At 40.5% G+C, this 19,671-nt stretch overlaps 1 protein-coding gene across 1 annotated transcript in view; it reads right to left on the bottom strand.

Annotated features, from left to right (window-relative positions):
- The window catches only part of USH2A (usherin), a 545,087-nt gene that overhangs the window by 166,599 nt on the left and 358,817 nt on the right, over positions 1–19,671 (bottom strand). The window contains exons 39-40 of the mRNA XM_066238179.1: positions 7,427–7,577; positions 6,616–6,758 (exon numbers count right to left, since the gene is read on the bottom strand). Of these exons, the coding sequence (XP_066094276.1) occupies positions 6,616–6,758; positions 7,427–7,577 (294 nt within the window). The remainder of the gene's footprint in view (positions 1–6,615; positions 6,759–7,426; positions 7,578–19,671) is intronic.

The raw sequence follows: 19,671 nt of genomic DNA, 5'->3' as shown, positions 1-19,671 counted from the left end.
TCAGAATTGGGGCATATTTTTCAGTCAATGGCTATGGACCCTTCCTTGAAAATTTGGGACAGAAGATTAAATATGTTGATGTGAGAATTCAGGAAGGCAGGTAAAAAAATCCATGAAGAACGGAATATTCCATATTTGGAAGAGCAGTGTGCTATATGGGCCCCAAAGGGATTCAAGAGTTCAAGAGCGGAACTGAGGCCGGGGGGTAAACTTTTTCATTAATTAGTCTGTCCTGCTGGAGGATTTTCTATTGGTCACTTTTGGCTTTTGATCTTAGGATATAAAAATAAGAATGTAAAAAATCCACAACAATATTTGCCTTTATTCATTCTGGGCATGGAGGAGCCCTGGCCAGTTGGCTCAGCAGTAGAGCATTAGTCCATCATGTGGATGTTCTGGGTTTGATTCCCAGACAGGACATACAGGAGAAGCGCCCATCTGCTTCTCCAACTCTCTCTATTCTCTCTTTATCTCTCTCTCCTTCTCCTGCAGCCATGGCTTGATTGAAGCAAGTTGGCCCTGGGTGCTGAGGATGGCTCCCTGGCCTCTGCCTCAGGCACTAAGAAGAGCTTGGTTGCTGAGCAATGGAACAATGCCCCAGATAGGCAGAGTATCACCCCCTAGTGGGCTTACCCGGTGGATCCCGGATAAGGCACATGCAGGAGTCTGTCTCTCTATCTCCCCTCCTTTCACTGAACTAAAAAAAAGAGTAGAAAAAAAAAGAATTGAGGAGTAGGATCTATGCAATAGGAAACAAAGGATGTAGTGACACATATAGAGCCATTTTGCTCTCAAAAACTAGCAGATTAAATCATTCACTTTTCATCCTGAGTCCTCCGCTACAGCTAAAAAAGATACCCACATCACTGCTTGAAAGGACCAACATGTCAGTATTTGGAAGTTAATATGTAAAGCAACTAGCAAACATATTTGGAATAGAGAAAGCAAAATAATTGTGCAACACTCATGAAACTTGAAGTTCCATTTCTTCATTAAATAAAATAAAATATGATATACATATGCTCCACCTTCATTTAAAAATGTCCCTTTCTCTCATGTAGGATGCTCTTAAGATGCAGGCTGAGACCTGAACATCTAAAACATGCAAATAAAAAAAGATGTTCCCCAGTGGAATAGAGCTTTAAAATTTAAATATTCTCAAGGGCGCAGACACACTTAAATAGTTGGGAGCATCCTGCTCTAGCATCATCTTCATCAATTAATCAAATTTTCGTGCCACATTTTTACTTCTCCTCCTGTCACAGAGACTCGGGTAGTTGATCTCTTTACGGCTTGCAAGAAAAAAGAACGAGAAAAATTATTTCCTGTTTGGAATTCTTTCTATAGATCCCTTGCTGCTGCATTCTGAAATAGCACATGGTTTTGGACAAGCCGAAGCCTCTCTAATTAGGACATTCATTATTCTAGTCAAGACAGCCAATGTGGCATCAAAGGGACAGCCAGCAGGCTGCCTGTGACCGAGGTGAAGAGTGAGGGTTGCCGTCAGGACTCCCTGCTCTTACATCACGTTGCCTCTGATCCTCACGCGTCCTGTCTCAGATGTGGAGGCTGGGCCCACTCTGGGCAGAGCACCCGGCCCGCTGCCCTCCAGGTCATAGGCGTCATGGACACCTCCTGGAGCAATGGCTTTTTCCGACTTTTTCTGGACCAAGGGTGAGGAAGTCAGCTTAAAATCTGATAGTAAAGTGAACACCTGATGTGAATCATTCCCTGAATCCCCTCTCTTGGCCTGCTCCTGAGAGACAAGCCCTTCCCCTGGGCTTTTTCTCATAGAAGTCACAGCTCTGAGTCCTTAGCTATGGTTTACTCTATGTTCCCCCTGCCAGACAATGGACGACTCAAGGAAGGAACTGTGTCTTATTCATCCTGTAATGTGCATGTTTCTTTCAGTCCTGGTACATGCCAGGTACCCAGTTCAGGGATGCCTGGCTAAGTATTTATGGATGAGCTTAATGAAGTTTGTTTAAATTGGTACTTGAACTCAGTGTGGGGGCACGTGCTGTGTATCAGACCCTTCTCCAGGCATGGGATGAGCAGAGATTAGTGAGACAGAGTCCGGGGCCCTGAGCAGTTACCACTCACATGGGAACATTAACTCTGCACCAGAGATTACAGACCAAAATTCTAAAGTAGCCATAAAAAGGGAAGGCTTCACAGAGGAGGTGATATCTGAGCAGAGGCTCGATGAATGAGAAGTCTGCCAGACAGATTGATATTCACATGTTAGTGTCTTTCTGTCTTAACTCCGGGAGAGGGTCTGCTCCTTTGCAAACTGCTGAGAGAATCTCAAAGACAAGTGTGTGTGTGTGGGGGGGTGTTCCAACATGCTGAGAGAAACAGTATAGCAGCACCCAGAGTCTAGGATAGTTTCCCCCCTAGTTCCATCTTTTGTTCACAATGCAATTATAAGTGTGAAAAACTAACATCTACTGTAATGTGCAAATATAGTATGTTAAGAGTAATTAAAATCTCACTGTGAGGGAACTATGATACCATCAAAACTCATGAGCAGTCTATTACCACAACAATAAATATGGGAATAAACTGTCTAAGAAAACCTACAGGCCCTGGCCGGTTGGCTCAGTGGTAGAGCGTTGGCCTGGCGTGCAGAAGTCCCGGGTTCGATTCCTGGCCAGGGCACACAGGAGAGGCGCCCATCTGCTTCTCCACCCCTCCCCCTCTCCTTCCTCTCTGTCTCTCTCTTCCCCTCCTGCAGCCAAGGCTCCATTGGAGCAAAAGATGGCCCGGGCGCTGGGGATGGCTTCTTGGCCTCTGCTCCAGGTGCTAGAGTAGCTCTGGTCTCAACAGAGCGATGCCCCGGATGGGCAGAGCATCACCCCCTGGTGGGCATGCCGGGTGGATCCCGGTTGGGCGCATGCGGGAGTCTGTCTGACTGTCTCCCCGTTTCCAGCTTCAGAAAAATACAAAAAAAAAAAATTTCAAATCTCACACATTTATTTAATAATGCCTCTTAGTGGTTAAAAAATAAATAATGGAGTTTTTTAGTTCATATTTGGTAAAATGATCAAAGTTTTAAATGCTTTTAAAAGTGACAACTCAATAATCTAGAACTACTTTTTTATGGGGGGGAGGCAGAGAAGTGGTTTTTAGAAAATCTTATTTTCATTAGTTTGGTCTAGTTCATTGAGAATAACCTGTGTTATTGAATGACTGAAATAGAGAAATTGCGTATTGTAATCATGCTACCTGAAAAACCTTGACAGAAACAGACAATTCAAAAAAGGGTTTTCAGTAAACGATGCTGAGAAAATTGGAAAGGCACATGAAAAAAATGAAACTGGACTAGTTGGTTTCCATACACAAAAACTAATTCAAAATGGATCAAAAAAATAAATACAAGATCTGAAACAAGAAATTACATAGAAGAAAACATATGGATCTTGGTCTTTGAGAACATTTTATGAATTTGACCCCAAAGACAAGGGAAGTAAAGGCAACAATAAATATATTTAGTTTGAATATATCAAACTAAAAAGCTTCTGCACACACAAAAAAGAACCCGTCAACCAAACAAAAAGGCTACCAACTGAATGAGAGATGATACTCGTGAACAAACAGCTTTGATGGGGGGTTAATAACCAAAATACATAAAGAACTCATTCAACACCAAACAAACAATCTAATTAAGAAATGGTCAGAAGACCTGAACACTTCTATGTATGTCCAAAAAGACATACATAAATGGCCATATGAAAAGATGCTCAGTTTCACTAGCCACAAGGGAAATGCAAATCAAACACGCAATGAGATATTCTAGGGCAGGGGTCCCCAAACTACGGCCCGCGGGCCGCATGCGGCCCCCTGAGGCCATTTATCTGGCCCCCACTGCACTTCCAGAAGGGGCACCTCTTTCATTGGTGGTCAGTGAGAGGAGCATAGTTCCCATTGAAATACTGGTCAGTTTGTTAATTTAAATTTACTTGTTCTTTATTTTAAGTATTGTATTTGTTCCTGTTTTGTTTTTTTACTTTAAAATAAGATATATGCAGTGTGCATAGGGATTTGTTCATAGTTTTTTTTATAGTCCGGCCCTCCAACGGTCTGAGGGACAGTGAACTGACCCCCTGTGTAAAAAGTTTGGGGACCCCTGTTCTAGGGGCTACTGTCCGTGTCCTGCCCAGGCTTCTCCTTCTGGTCCCAGCTGTGTCACAGGCATGATGCAACTCAGTCCTGCCACCTCACACTAAAAATACTGCTATCAGTGACCCTTTTGGGTACCAGAGGCTTTCGTTGATGCCGAAAGATGCCTTTGGATGGCAGGAAACATACATGTGGCATGAGGTGGCTTCCCGGTTTCATTCAGTAAATGATACGCAGGGTCTGTACATTGGGGACTGCCCTTGGGCGAACAGGAGGCACCGGGCAGAGTCCAGTATGAAGGGTGATCCTGGCCACGCAGCTGTCAGCATGGGTGGTTTTAAGAGCAATGCTTTAAAGCTCTGACAGGGAAACTGCCTGTGCCCGATGCCAATCATTCAGTCTTTGTCAACTCAATTGCACATCCTTCCCGAGATGGCATCCATCTGCACTGACACTCAGTGTACAGACTACACCGTCACCCGGAGTCCGAGTGAGCGGGCATGGTCACTGAACCCGCAGGAGCCAATGGGCAGCCTTTGGCTCTTCTCTAATGTGTCTCCATGCTCAGTGGGCACAGCAACAGGACAAGGAAAAGGGCATCCATTTTAGGGAAAGGATTTAAATAAAAACAAAGGCTGGGTTTCTTGGGTGAGCACCTGCTATATAATCAGGTGCTCCTGATTCTTACTTGAGGGAGTAAAGGATTAATACTCTTCACTTCAAACCCCAGCTCTAAAAATCATGGAGGGGCAGGGTCTCTGTGCAGAAGATTCTGAGCCTTGAAGTCAACAAGACTTGTTTTCTGGTGAATGGAGGCAGGAGATAAGGTGGCTGCACTAATCAGTACTTTGCAGTATTTTGGACTTTACACACACGGTAACTTCCTTCCTGTTGCTAGGCGACCACACCCCCCAGGTCAATCAGCACCACCACTGCAGTAAGCCACCATTGCCCATTCTCTGTGGGAACAGGAAGTATGAAGATCAGAAAAAGAAGACCATTATTTTCCTCTTCCTATGTGGCATTCTGTGGAGCCGTCACCTCTGCAGTGAGTTGAATAATTACATACTTTAGGTAATCTTTATTCAGTTGTTGTTGTTTTTAAGTATTTTTTCAAAACTCGATTTTGAGTGGGAGTGGGAGCTCTATAGACCATAAATGTGTATACAGTTGGTGGCCAGGCTGTCTGCTTCCCCAGAGTGTATGCAATGTCCCCCTGAGAGGGGTGTGGGTGCGCTGAGTGTGGCACGGAATGCACTCTGGGCCTTGGGCAGCATTACCGCATGGAACTGATGAGCTCCTGAATTGCACCCTGAATGGCACCTGAACACCTGAATGCCAAAGCACTGCGTGTGTCCGGGTAGGGTGCTTAACTTGTCCCTGAAGAGGACTGAGAGAAATGGATGAAATAGTACATATTATTGTATATAGCAGATTTTTGTAAAATAAAGTAAGCTTGCCAGAAGGTAAATAATTCTGACTTTTTGATTTGATGTCTTGTCCTCACAAAAAGGACATAATTAAGGACACTGTAGAAATAAAAGAATCTATTTAATAAACGATGGGTTTCCTTTCAAATATTCTGTGCCCTGTGATTGATATCCAGCCTATGAAAGCCACTCAGGTCCTCCGGGGACAGGAAGCTAGAATGGCAATGGACCGGCAGAACCATGTCTCCTCAGGAGCCTCGGTTTGGAAGACTTGACAAGACTAACCCTGCAGACCTCACTGTTCAATGACACAGTGCTCATTCACTCTGTGCAGCTTGAATTAACTTACAGTTACTCTGAAACAATTATACTTCTACATATATGCTTTTATAGGGGTAATTTGTATGAAACTAAATATTGTATCCATGGGTTTATTTCCTATATCTATATCTATATCTATATCTATATCTATATCTATATCTATATCTGTAGAGAGAGATTTATACACAAACATAATCCCTCCATGAAAAACTAGAAACTTCTCTTTTTTGGCTGAGTAAGACAATCCCAATCTACCCTACTTATGACATACAAAATCACTGTTGTTAGATTACATTTCTCTACTCAGAAGGTTGTCTGTCAAGTGCAAATAAAAGTACCACGGAATCTGTTCCCAGGAAAACGTGTAAGGGTGCACTAAGCATCCTCATAATGGAAGGATCATACTTCATGGTCTTCTACCTGCAAGAATCCCTCCAAAGCAAAGAATGGAACACTGGCTAACCTTTCTCTTGCAAGACATTGAGATGTACCCTTACTGACAGAAGGGGGTCAGATCACAATTTATTGTGAATTACTTCTTCCTGTCTGTACATCCAACCCTCCAACCCTCCAAACTCATGGTTTCTTCTTTCTTGGAAAGACTAGTCACCTTAGCTCTGTGAAAAATTATTGTCACTGAATGTTAAGAAAATGGGGAAGGTTTATATCTTTGCTTAGGAAAAACTAAAGACATTTCACACTCCCCAGGGCAGAAGACATACATATTGTCCAGACCACTTACTGTCCTCTGTTGTCATGAATAGAATCCAAGAACTGTGTGCACTGCCAACCCCGTTGGAGGCCACCAACCGAAACTCGTACTCACTGTATGGTTCAAGATCTCTCACTTCATAGCTTAACAATGCAGAAGGACTGGAAAATAACCTATAGGAAACAAGTACTAATTAGGAAATTTTAGACATTCAGAGACAGAAAAAGAAATAAAATCTGATTGCACAGACTTTTAAGATAATGTCAACTGCATTTAAAGGACTACACTTTTCTCTCATCACATGATAACTCTTTTAAAATAAGTAGCCATTTGTCTGAGGGTTCATAATTGTGCATGTATATGAGCTGCAAATTATAGTTGTACTGAGCAAATTCTAGTTTAGTATTGAGAATGATTGCCACATGGAATTGTATGTAGAGTAAGAGTTATAATTTTGTAGCCACAGTTCAGACAACATTTTGGGGGCTGGGGGTGGAGGGTTCAAGTGTATGCTTGCTGTTCATAATGCACATGCTCATGAAAATTAAGAGTAGGGAGAAGTGGAGAGAAATTTTATTTTAAAATGCTATATAAATGAAACACAGGTATTTTTTACAAAGCAAATACTTATCTCCTAAGGTGCTGCTTGTTTTTTTGTTGTTGCTGTTTGCTCATACTTTTAAAAGGTGGCCTTTATTTGTTCCAAAACAGAATCGACCTAGTGCTCAAAAACCTGAAATGTTTATAATGTTATTAACCCATGTTGCCCCAATAAATTTACGTTAGGGCTACCCTGTGCAAGCGGTGGCAGTTGGGAGGAGAGACACAGTAGGATGCTCACTCTAGGAATCCGCGGGAGGCGCGGCCCGACCTCATCTGGAGTTGGTATCTGGGAGCGCCGGGGGCGTTGTTGCGCGCTGGTGTAGACCAGACAACCTGAAGACTGGTTGGAGTGGCAGCTGAGAGCCTGGGAGGCAGCAGGCCATCTGGCGCTGTCCAAAAACACAGATGAATTAGAGCAGAGAAAACCATGGCTAACATATGCTGGATGGAGCCGCGATGCTCCATATACTGGAAAAACTGTTCCTCGGGATCGGCAACAGTGTTAAACATGGTCCATTTAATTTAACATTTTCTTTCCTGAACTACTGGGCCTCCTCATTGTTCCTTTCAGCAGTTAGGCGAGGATTTCACTCTTAAAAGCAGCCCCAAACAGCCGGACAAACGAACAGTGTGACTCATTCCAGTGTACTTCTGTTGATCTCATTGAAAAGACACAGGGAAGGTAGCTGCTCAATTATTAAAGGACCTTTCACATTTAACTTTTGCTCCATGATCAAACAATTGGACAGTTGAGGCATCTAGAACTTTCATTTCTACCATATGGCCCATCACCACTTTAAGCACAGGAGTCCTCATGAAAACAATGGGTTGTTTTTTGTTTTGGGGTTTTTTTTTGGAGGAAGGTTTATTATAATTGTGTTTTCCCACAATGATACATATACATGACTGGCTGCAATGAATACTTTCTAGCCTTCGTTCTGACCTATGAAAATATAAAAACTGAACTTCTTTCCTCATGTGTTTTACACAGTCAAGCTGTTCCTTCTCACAATGACTTTGACCTTATTCAAGCACGCTGCAAGGTGGGGCAAGCGTGTTGCTTTTTCTGGTCTAGTTGAATCTCCAGCAAATCTCCCCAGAATTCACCATACCTGCTTGCTTTACTCCATCAGGGAATTCTTCTGTGAACAGTTTTAGGATGCCTAATAGCAATGAGTAAAACTAAAGCCTAGTCTACTTTAAACATTGGCACAATGACTCTGGTAATTAAATTACTTTTTTCCACCGGCTATAACTTGAATGAACCAATCATATCAGAGTTTGTCCCCAAGCTAGTCGGGAACTCAGGAGCGAATGAAACAAAGCTCTGTGGCTTTAGAAAAGTCACTGAATAACTCTGAGTTTAGGTTTCTTATCTTTAAAATGGGGATACTAGTTTTCCTCTGCAGGATTGTCATGAAGGTCAGAGACAAATAAAGCACCTTATATTGGGTCCTGGTGAGTTCTGTTAGGGATTACTACTACTATTATTGTTGTTTTATTAGACAAATTTGAACTTCCCTTAGAATAATTGAAGTGCCAGTACAATTAATTTTTAGAATTATCCTTACTGTAACATGAGCTTCTTATGACCAAGGATTACTAGAGGGTACTGGGAAGGAGTCGAGATCAAAATAATAAAAACAAATAGCAGGGTTCACATTCAACTTTCTTTTGCCCAGAGCCTTCTGTGAGTTTTATGTGCTTTCCAGGTCAAGAGACCCTGCCTGTGAGCTCTGAGGTGAGTGAATGATCAGTGATGAGAAAGGAAGAATTAGATTACACGTTTCATCAATGTGTTGTAAGGGTTTTGAGTTCATCAATAATTCACTAATTTATTCAATAAGCATTTATTGAGCCTCTACTCTGTGTGAAGCAGTGATCTCCGTGTGGAGGGGTAATGTCGCTGAGTAAAGTAGACATGGCACTCTGACTTTATGGAACTTACACACAGGCACATAAGTTCAGACCAAACTCTGACATGGGCTCAGGAGAAAACTAAAGCAGAGAAAGTGAAAATAAATGTGCAATTTTAGTTATTTTATAAGAGTTCAGGTGACAGCGGAGAGCCACATGAAGAACGTATGCCACTGGGTGGCATTTGAACAGAGACCTCAATGACACAGGAAGGTGGTCATGAAAATGTTTGGAGGAAGAGCCGTCTACAAAGGGCAAGCAGTAAGTGCACGGGCAGCGAGGAGACAGCACTGGCTGTGTTTGAGGGACTGACAGAGGCCGACGTGGCTGGAATTGACCACAGAAAAGGAAAGGAAAGAGGCTGGAGGGGGAGGCAGAGTCGAGGCCATAACAGTCACAGTGAGGACTTGGGATGTCATACTAAACGGGGTTAGGGGTGGGCCACTGCAGGTTATTAACAAAGAAAACAGAATGAGTCTAAACTGATGAATGCCACTTGGTGCTAATAGGGGAGCATGGACAAGAGTCAAAATGAGGAGGTCACCTGTGCAGTCACTCAGGCTTAGATGCGGTGGTAACAGCAGAGATGGAGCAATGCATTGCTGTGCAGTTGAGTGTGGAAGGGATTGCTAAGAGAAAGTAAAGGGGTTAAGGATGATGCTAATGGTGGTGCCATTACTGAGACGAGAACAGTGGGGAGAGAATCAGCCATGGAGAGGATCGGGAGTTCTGAACTGTTCGTGTTACCTGCGACAGGTAACTTATACCTCTCTATGGAGATGCCAGGCAGCTACGAGTCTGAATAGGAGGTGTGGATGAATGGACATGCAGCACGGAATGGTGGAGTCTTGGTGAATAAACCAGGGGTGAGCACAGACAGAGTGCGGGAGAGGTCTGAGAACTGAGCCCCAAGGTGCACAGCTTTGAGGTCCAGAGGAGACCTCCACAACAAACAAGATTTACTGGAGTGGTCAGTGGGAAGGGCCACCTGGAAACCGAGTAAAGGAACCATATCACAAAGGAAGGACGGATCAACTCTCAAGGGTGCTGAGAGGATAAGGAAAAAGAAGACTGAGAGCCACATGGCCAAGTGGAGACATTTGTGCATCTTGCTGAGAATAGACAAAGAAGTGCAGGGTGGGCCTGGTGCTCTGTGAAGAGAAGGTAAGAAGACACTGAGAAAGAGAGGATGAGAGGATACAGTGATTTTGTTCTAAAGAGGAACAGAAAATGGGACACCCTTTAGAAAAGTGTATGGTATTTAATGCAGATTTTCTGAAAACCAGATGTTATAGCACTGGCATGCTTATTGGAATTGTGGAAATCAGTAACAGACATCTCATTTAAAAAGGAGTCCAGAGATTTGGCGAAATAACTCACACAGGTTGCTCAACACACACTACTGCCCCCATCAGGAAAAGACACCACATCACCACCTGAGCAGGAAGAAAGAATACCTCCTTGTCCAGGGACAGCTCAGCCAATGGGAGACTGCCATAGTTCAGCCAATGAAAAGTCATTCTGCTTCAAATTTTCAGTTTCCTCTAATGGGCTCTTTGTGTACAACAGCCCCTATCAAGTCCATAAAAGATCCATCCTCTCCTTTGTTTCTCCGGACTGGCATGTGATTCACCATTAGACCACATGTCCTGAATTGCAATTCTTTGTTGTTCTCAAATAAACCTATTTTTCCAGAGAAATATCTGGCTATTTGTTAAGGAATGACCCAGAATAGACTGGGGGAAATGATAATGAAGGAGGAGGAGGAATAATTATCAGGGCAAATACCTTGTGTGAGAGAGAGAGAGACAGGTAAGTCAGTACACTAGTGAACTGACATGAGAAGCAGCACACATCGCTGTTGTAAAAGCAGGAACAGTCACCCATTGTGCAGAAGTGAATGCAGAGACAGAGGCTGCAGATGCAGAGACAGGTCCATCTGCTGATGGGACGAAAGCACATATCTCTTCAGATGGCATCCATTTTCTCAGTGACCAAACTACAAGCAAAGGTATTAGCTCAGAGCCAAAGTGTCAGAGGAAAGTGGATGCTTGAACAGAGATGAAATAGTACAAAACAGTTCTCTCGGTTTGCAGAAATGTGACATGACCTAGCAGTACAGTAAGATTGCTGGTTGGTAGGACATTTATTACTAAAGACTTATTAACTAATATTTAATCTGTGGACACAAATAGTTTATTTAAAATGGTGATTTCTTTTTTGATATACATTCTATAATTGATTTATAACAAATGCACACACACACATATATATAGAAAGACCATGGGCAGAAAGTAAATATAATGCAAATTGCAAATGCATATAATATATAATAAATAAAGCCATGTCCGGCATTGAATTATTATTTTTGTTTAGTATTTCTGTGTCAAGTAATATAATCTAATTGACAATCCAATTTCTGGATAAAACTCAGCTCCAACAACATGAAAGTATCAACATAAAAAAAGTTTTAAATCTGACACAAAAATAATCCCTTAAAGTATTAAAAACCACATTACCATGCTATTAAGAACAGAGAAATGTCCAAAAGTAAATCCAGTAATAATAATAATAATAATAATAATAAATAATAATAATAAAGTACCTTGAAGTCTCTTTTGAGTCATAACAACAAAAAAAAGTACTTCATTAAATTGGTCATACTCTGATTATAAAAAATTGCAGAATATTTCCAAACAGAGTGATCAGATTAAATTATATATGTAGAACTATCCATTCTGTCTGCTTTCAGTAACACTGACTTCTGGAAACCTTCCTTTCCCCTCTGCTTAACCCCTTTTATCAAAACCCATTCCTCAGAGGCTCCTTACCACCGAAGCAATAACGGGGAGCCAGCCATAATTCCGGCCCCGGTTGCTTAACAGAAGAGCTGCGCATCCATCAGCGTGATATATTGTCTCCAAGATGCGATGTTGTTCAGAAAGCTCCTCTCAAGTTTAATATGACCCTCACGGGGCAAGCACTACACAGACAACCTCCTGAATCAACACATCTAGTCCAGTAAATACTAATTCTACACGACAACTGGATAAAACAGCTCCCCCAGACCATAAATTCAGAGGAAGGGAGTTCTTCATAAAATTTCAAAGTTAACCCCTACCCACCTTTTGGGGAAAGGCAAAATGAATATAAAACATTAAGTAATAAATTAAATCACAGATTGGACTAGTGTAACTGGTATAATCCTTTTTTTAAAAAAATAATTTATTTTTAATGTACCGGGATGACATGGTTTGTCAAACCACACAGGTTTCAGGTGTGCAACTCAATAGAACACCATCTACGCACCATGTCCGGCACTCTCCCCACCAAGTGAGGCCTCCCATCTGTCCCCATTTTATGATTTTAGTAAAATTTTAAATAATGGGTACTTGTTGACTCTCTGCTATCTAAATAGCAACAAAACCCACAAACCAACTCCAAAACAAAAACAAACAGAAGCCCCAAAGTTTTACTTCATACACATATATACACCACTCACAAAACTAGGGGATATTTTATAGCTTCATATTCATTTTAAAACATCCCCTAATTCTTCTCACAAAAATTAGGGGATACGGTCATCTCTCGCCATATCGCGGTTCACTTTTCATAGTCTCACTGTATCGCGAATTTTAAAATTGTATGTACTTAATTTTGTATCGTGGGTTTTTCACTATGTGGCAGGATTTTGCAATATACTAAAGGTAGGTTTAAGAGTGTAGAAAGTGTTCAAGAGCATAGGAAGTGTTTATAAGAGTGTGGGAAAGGTTAACTGTGGGAAAGGTTTATAAGAGTGTGAAGAGAGTTTATAATGCCTTAAAATATATATAAATAATAAGATAAATATAATGTTGCTACTTTATGGATTTTCACCTATCGTGGGGGGTTCTGGAACCTAACTCCCACGATAGATGAGGGACCACTGTATTTTATTGCTTCGTATTTATTTTGAAATATTCTTTAATTTTTGTGAGCAGTATAGAATTCTAGTGGAAGCTCTAAGGAGCAAAAAAAACCAAAACAAAACAGAGACCTTTTTATTTGTTGTTGTGGTTCATGTTACCACTGACTTATTAAAGTTGTAATGGCCAGGAGAGTCCATTTTTGGGGAGAAAATCAATTCAATGTGATTCTCATAGCACCAATTTCTCAGAACAGCCCCAACCTATTACAACTGCAGTGCATTTTTTTGTGTGTTTCAAAGTACTGGGATAAAATATCGCATTAAGATACCAAAGAAGTCTCTAACAGTTTGTATCATTTAAATCTATAGTAAAAGATACTGACTGTCACTCTGCACAAGGTTCTTTGCTAGGAGTGGGATGGGAGGGGCAGGAGAGATAGAAGAAAAATGGTTGATATGTCACAGAGAGATAAGACATGGCTCTCACAGTGACTGAGCTTGGGTACACAGTGGACACGAGGTGTCAGTGCCACGGGGGTTTCAGAAGTCAGGACTGCACCCCATGTGCACTGCACCCTGCCTTTCGACGGAGCAGGCCTGGAGGAGGCCCGCCCTGGGGATGCAGTTAGTTCATCTGGGGTCATTATCTTCAGCCTAAGTCCCATGCCTGGGCCACCCGCCCACCCGGCTGCGCTCATGCCAAGCAGACGTGAAGCTTCCTGCTGGTTTCACCTGGAATTCAAGCCCAGCGCAGCCCGGACTGTTCTCCCTTAGAGATGAGATTGTTGGCATCCCCACTTGGGTCTCTCCATCCTCATAACAAAAGGGAAGCCATGGCTGCTTCTCTTTATGCATCCCGATGGCCTGACACACATTCAACATCCTTGGATTGCACATTTTCCTCTCATTTTCTAAAATAGCTACATATGAGCAAGGGTTTTAAATCCTAGTTGCCAGAATGGAAAATTAGAGTTCAGACACATATATTGAGTCATTGAGTCATAAACAAATTGAAAACAGAAGGCAAGACTCAATTTCCAGCCACTAAACCATATGTCATTAAAAAAAGATATTAATTATGAGGAATATGCAGATGTGCTAACAAATGGACAGTCAACCTTGAGCACAAGGGATGTACAAATAGAGAGCAGCATTAACTAGTGACAAGTAGGTTAAAATAGATTTAATGTTCACAAAATAGTCTCTCATAAAAGCTAAAACTTTTAGAACCAGTACTATGTACCAGGTTCTTTAACACAATTATTTGTAAGTCTCAGAATTACCCTAGAGAAGTGCTATGTTAACTCTTTGTAATATAGGCTTAGAGAGGTCTCATATTTTATCTCAAATCACAAAACTGGTTGCTGGCAGAGTGAGATTTTAAACTGGGATTGTTGAAATTCAAAGACAGTAAGTACCCTTAATTCTATGCCACAAAACAGCATGTTATAAGAGGTGATTTATAATAGAAAATAAACATTATATTGAATATATATAAAACCAAATCACTGATAATTCATGACATGCATAGTAAACATGTTTTCATGTTAGTAAGAGAAGTATAGTCTTCAAAGTTAAGTGTCCTTTATAGATATTTCTTGGAATTGACCTTTAACCACACAATGTTAAAAATAAAACATCAGTATTTTCAATTTGGAGCACAGATAGCTTCAAAGCCACCACAGATAGGTAACTTTGGGTCTCTGTTCGTTATTGATAGGAAAATAGTGGCTTTGTAAATGATCCCATTAGATTACTGGACACTTCTTATAGTTGGTGAGCTCTCTGTGATACAGAGCTGGTAACTATATTACTTCTACTTAATTTAAGGTGAATATAATCTTTTGTCCACATCAGGGCCTTTTGAGAGTGAAACCCGGTGCTCTAAATAATGAACCTGGGTAAACTGAGCCACAGCGAGCATAAACTGGGACTGCCTTGGACACTGGATGTGTATGAGTGGTCAGGCTAACAACTTGTACCCTTCAGGGCCTTGTCTGAGTCCCCCTAATCCCTGAGGACAAGCTGCCACTGCTACCATGTGACAAGAGATTAGACATTTTTTAAGCAGCTGTTCTCTCCGCCACTAAGTTTCCTCATTTCAGGTTAAACATCTCTGCTCCCTCCAACTAGTTTCCATATAATGTGATTCCATATAATGTGATTCCTTAACCATTACCTAGCCTTGTTACCTGACTTACAAACGTCCCTGTTTGATAATGTCCCTTTAAGAACATGAAGCCTTTACCTCAACTCAATACTCCTTTTGCGCCTGACCAGGCAGTGGTGCAGTGGATAGAGCGTTATCCTGGGATGTGGAAGAACCCAGGTTTGAGTCCCCAAGGTTGCCATCTTGAGCGCGGGCTCATTTGGCTTGAGCAAAAAAAAAGCTCACCAGCTTGGACCCAAGGTCGCTGGCTCCAGCAAGGGGTTACTCAGTCTGCTGATGGCTCACGGTCAAGGCACGTATGAGAAAGCAATCAATGAACAACTAAGGAGTCCCAACGAAAAACTGATGATTGATGCTTCTCATCTCTCTCTGATCCTGTCTGTCTGTCTCTATCTATCCCTCTTTCTGAATCTCTCTCTGTCCCTGTAAAAAAAACAAAAACAAAAGAAAACACTTCTTTTGCATTCTGAACATAAGTAGAACCCAAAGAGACTGACTTTTCTTTCTACAGTGATGTCACTGAGCCCACTGGGCATCCTCATTTTGGACTGGCAACATGGTTGAATTTAAATGGTCATTTAACTAAAAATGACAGATCAATCATTTTCCAATGAATCTGAGGGGAATGTCATTAAAGCAGCAAAATATTTTATTGCATATAATTTCTTTATAGACTAAGAACATTCACTTAATGAAGCTGTTGAGAGATTATAACTAATACTAAATATCTCTGGGATCCTCATCAACTCATCTGTTGGTGTGCTTTTTAGAACTGTTGGGTCAATAGGAATGAATGTTGTTACCAGTTCAGATATAATCTGCCCAACTGTTTAACTGTTTTTCCAGACAGCTGCATTTATTTATACTCCCATCATTAAGGTGTGAAGGATCCATTTCCTAGTATCCCCATCAAAATGAGCATTTTGGATGTATTTGTGTACATACATACATACATATAATAAATAATGTAACAATATTGTTAGAAATACTATATAATTATGTTGTAGAATACAAAATAGAATAATGACATGTACATATACTCTCTCTATATATACACTATAAAATCTAATAAGGCAGCTAATATAATTTACCCTCTGTTAAATTAAAAGCATTCCTAGTATAAAGGTCTTGAGAGTGACAATGGAGGAGGCAGGGGCTACAGGCTTGATGGGCCCTCGCTAAGGAAATGATGACATTTTCTCAAGGTTGTCACCAGTATAATAGAGGAGTATTTAGGACAAAAGTTGTGCTTAGGAAAAAAGTGTGTACATAACATAAAAATTTTGTTTAAAAACAATTTTTTTTTGTCACTCAATTCAGTGACGAAGTAAAATATTTTGGAGTATATTACTAAACAAAGCCTGAAGATATTACAATTTGTCTTTGGTCTTTCCACTGACTCTGTCGGGTCGATGTTTCTGAGGGAAAACCAAAATCTCACCAGCGTCTGCCCAGTATGAGACTACATCAATCAAAGTATTTGGTGCAAATATTTGTCAAATGTTCTATGAAATCCAACTGGCAGATCTTGCCTGGCTCTACTAACTGTTCTTCCCAAAATGAAAAACCGTCCTGTGCTCGTGAAGAAAGCTCTAATTAGAATGAAAAAGCAGTGAGGAGGTGCCCAGTTATAGTTTCTAATAGGAGTAATCCAGAAACAGGTGTCAGATGTGTGGCAAGGGCACTGCAATAAAGAGACACCACTGAATACTAATTGTTATTGACCTTGTTTGAGAAACAAAAGATTTCACTTCACATTATCATCCATGTGACCAAGGCAATGCGCCTCCACCTCCCGCTTGCTTTGTGTTTCAAGATTCAAGAGTAGCTTACAATTCCTCTGCAGGACAGTTTCAGTGAATGTGTTAATCAGGAAATAGCAGACAGTCTCTAGTCATCCCCTGTTAATTTTGAAATACCCCAAAGCTGTGAAGGATGGAGCCCCTTGTGCGCAGAGAATAGAAATTTTGAATTTCATTAGATATGTTTTTTGTTTAACTAGAATATGGAACTGTCACTTTGTCAGACTAATTAGCGGCCCTGAAGTTGGTGGCCATAATGCCCGGAATTTTTTTTGTTGTTACACCTCAAACCTCCAATCAAATTTTATTCTTTTTCTTACATATTTCCTCAATTTAGGTACTCTATTTAAGCCTCTGCTCTTGACATTTGAATTCCTCTTAGTATTCCTAAGAGAATTTCTTATTATTCCTATTATTTTGAATACCATCACAGTCATCCAAATTAGTTTCTAGGCAGCATAGATTAAATTCTTTTTTTCCTATAGAATCTGATTGCTTGAGCCCTTTGTGTAAGACTGTATCTTCAATTGGAAAAATAATTTAAAATATATACAACCAAAATATTAGTGGATTAAGTCTACCCTATTTTTAGTTAAAATATTGTTCATTCACTTCATTTGAAATAATTCTCTGAAGAATTTCACCATTGTCAAATTAAAAATAGATATGCTTGGTAAGGTTAATACATGATTTTAACAGTGTGTAAATTCAAGCTAGGTCAAAGCCACTTTCTTTAGATAGAGCACACTAAATATTCCCTTGCTGAATGTGTCTAACAAGAACAATAGTTAAAAAATAGTCAAGAAGATAAACTACTGTATTTTAGAACTAGACTTTTACTTATGATGCTACTGAACCTACTCCTATTCTGGGATAGAATCAAGAGCCAAGCAGTTAAGTGATCTTTGAATAACTGATGAAACCAGTCAGTTAATGAAGGGAAGGACCAGGGAGTACTGGTTATCAAAGTCATCTTAGCAATGAGATTGTATCGAATACTCAAGTTGATTAATTACTCCACTAATAACATCTAGCCTTAAAACACTCAGATTATGTACAGGGCATCCCTTAATTTCACATTCACTATTAGAATAAAACAATAGTCATCAGGATAATCAAACATGCTGAATGACTTCTAAGAACTGATTTCACCTTGTGAGTAGTTGCGTTGGAATCAAAATTTGACAAAAAAATGATGTGCATTTGACCACAATAGTAATTAATAACTATGTAATTAAATTTATGGAAAGGAAATCTGTAATCACAGTATCAGTAGGTTGTTTATAGCAATTTAGCCTCACAAATTCTATCCAGTACAGCACTGGTATCAGAAAGTATGTGAGATAAATGCCAAGAAATTTTGTTAGATTTAGGTTTATAAACCTGGGGGAATTCAGTAGTAGAAAATAAATATATTAATATTAATAACTCTTCTTTAATTAATATGTAGCACAAATTAGAATGCCTGCTTTTGAAAAAATAGCATGGTAATCAAAGCAGAGCTTTGACTAGAAGAAGCAAGCATGGGTCAATCCCAATTACCAAGAATCTTCAATTATTTCAGAAATGAGTATTGGGTATATTGATTAGAATCCTTCCTCACCTTACAAGTTTAATTCACATGTTTTCTATGCTTATGGAGTCAGTAGCTGTTAAAAAGTAGGGTGCTAATTTGTTGCTACCCAATCTTCGCACATAGAGTGGGAGGATGTAACTTTGCAACATGGGGCACAATTATGCAGTGTGTTCAGTTTGTTTTCATACTTAATTTTCTGTGTCAACTTTTATGAGGTAGTTACTACTCTTTCTTTCCCCACCCCCAAATGAGGCAGAGAATGACTGGATAATTTGTTCAAGGTCAGACAGGTAGTAGGTAGTAGGAGGAGAAATTAAACTGCTTCTATGGAGCCATGTGAACCCTATCTGGTTGATTTTGGAATCCATGTTTGTTTGTTTTTGTTTTGTTTTGTTCTTTGGTGACAGAGACAGAGAGAGGGTCAGATAGGGACAGAGAAACTGGAAGGGAGAGAGTCGAGAAGCATCAATTTTTCGTTGTGGCACCTTAGTTGTTCATTGACTGCTTTCTCATATGTGCCTTGAACCGGGGGAGGGCCAGGGGGGCTATAGCAGAGTGAGTGACCCCATGTTCAAGCCTGTGATCTTGTGTTCAAGCCAGCGACCTTTGAGCTCAAGCCAGCCAGCCTGAGCTCAAGCTGATGAGCCTGTGCTCAAGCCAGCGGCCTTGGGGTTTCAAACCTGGATTCTCTATGTCCCAGTCCAATGCTCTATCCACTGTACCACTGCCTGGTCTGGAGGAATCCATGTTCTTGATCACTAGAATTTCATTTGCTTATAATGTGTGACTGTGTATGCATGTGTGTCTGGGTGTTACAGAAAAACAGAATATGTATAAAAAATAAGTACAAAAAATATGTACTTCCATGCATATCATTTTTATCCTGCATACTATTTTTTTCCCCTCTTGAGCAACATCTAATCTCAAATTTTGTCAGAAAGAATTTGAAAAAAATTTTTTTTTCTAAGAACAGAAGCATTGACAAAAAGGTGGAAGTTAAGTTTAGATTATCAAAAAGGTTTCGCCGGTCATAAAGCCTGCCTACCTGAGAAGAAATCCAGTTCTCACCCTTTCTGAGAACATGTTTCAAACACATTTAAATCTTACAAAT

The sequence above is a fragment of the Saccopteryx bilineata genome, chromosome 1 (assembly GCF_036850765.1).
Source record: "Saccopteryx bilineata isolate mSacBil1 chromosome 1, mSacBil1_pri_phased_curated, whole genome shotgun sequence".
In the NCBI taxonomy this organism is placed as follows: Eukaryota; Metazoa; Chordata; class Mammalia; order Chiroptera; family Emballonuridae; genus Saccopteryx; species Saccopteryx bilineata.
Note: the sequence above shows the minus strand (reverse complement) of the source record. Positions and strands in the feature narration are given on the sequence as shown.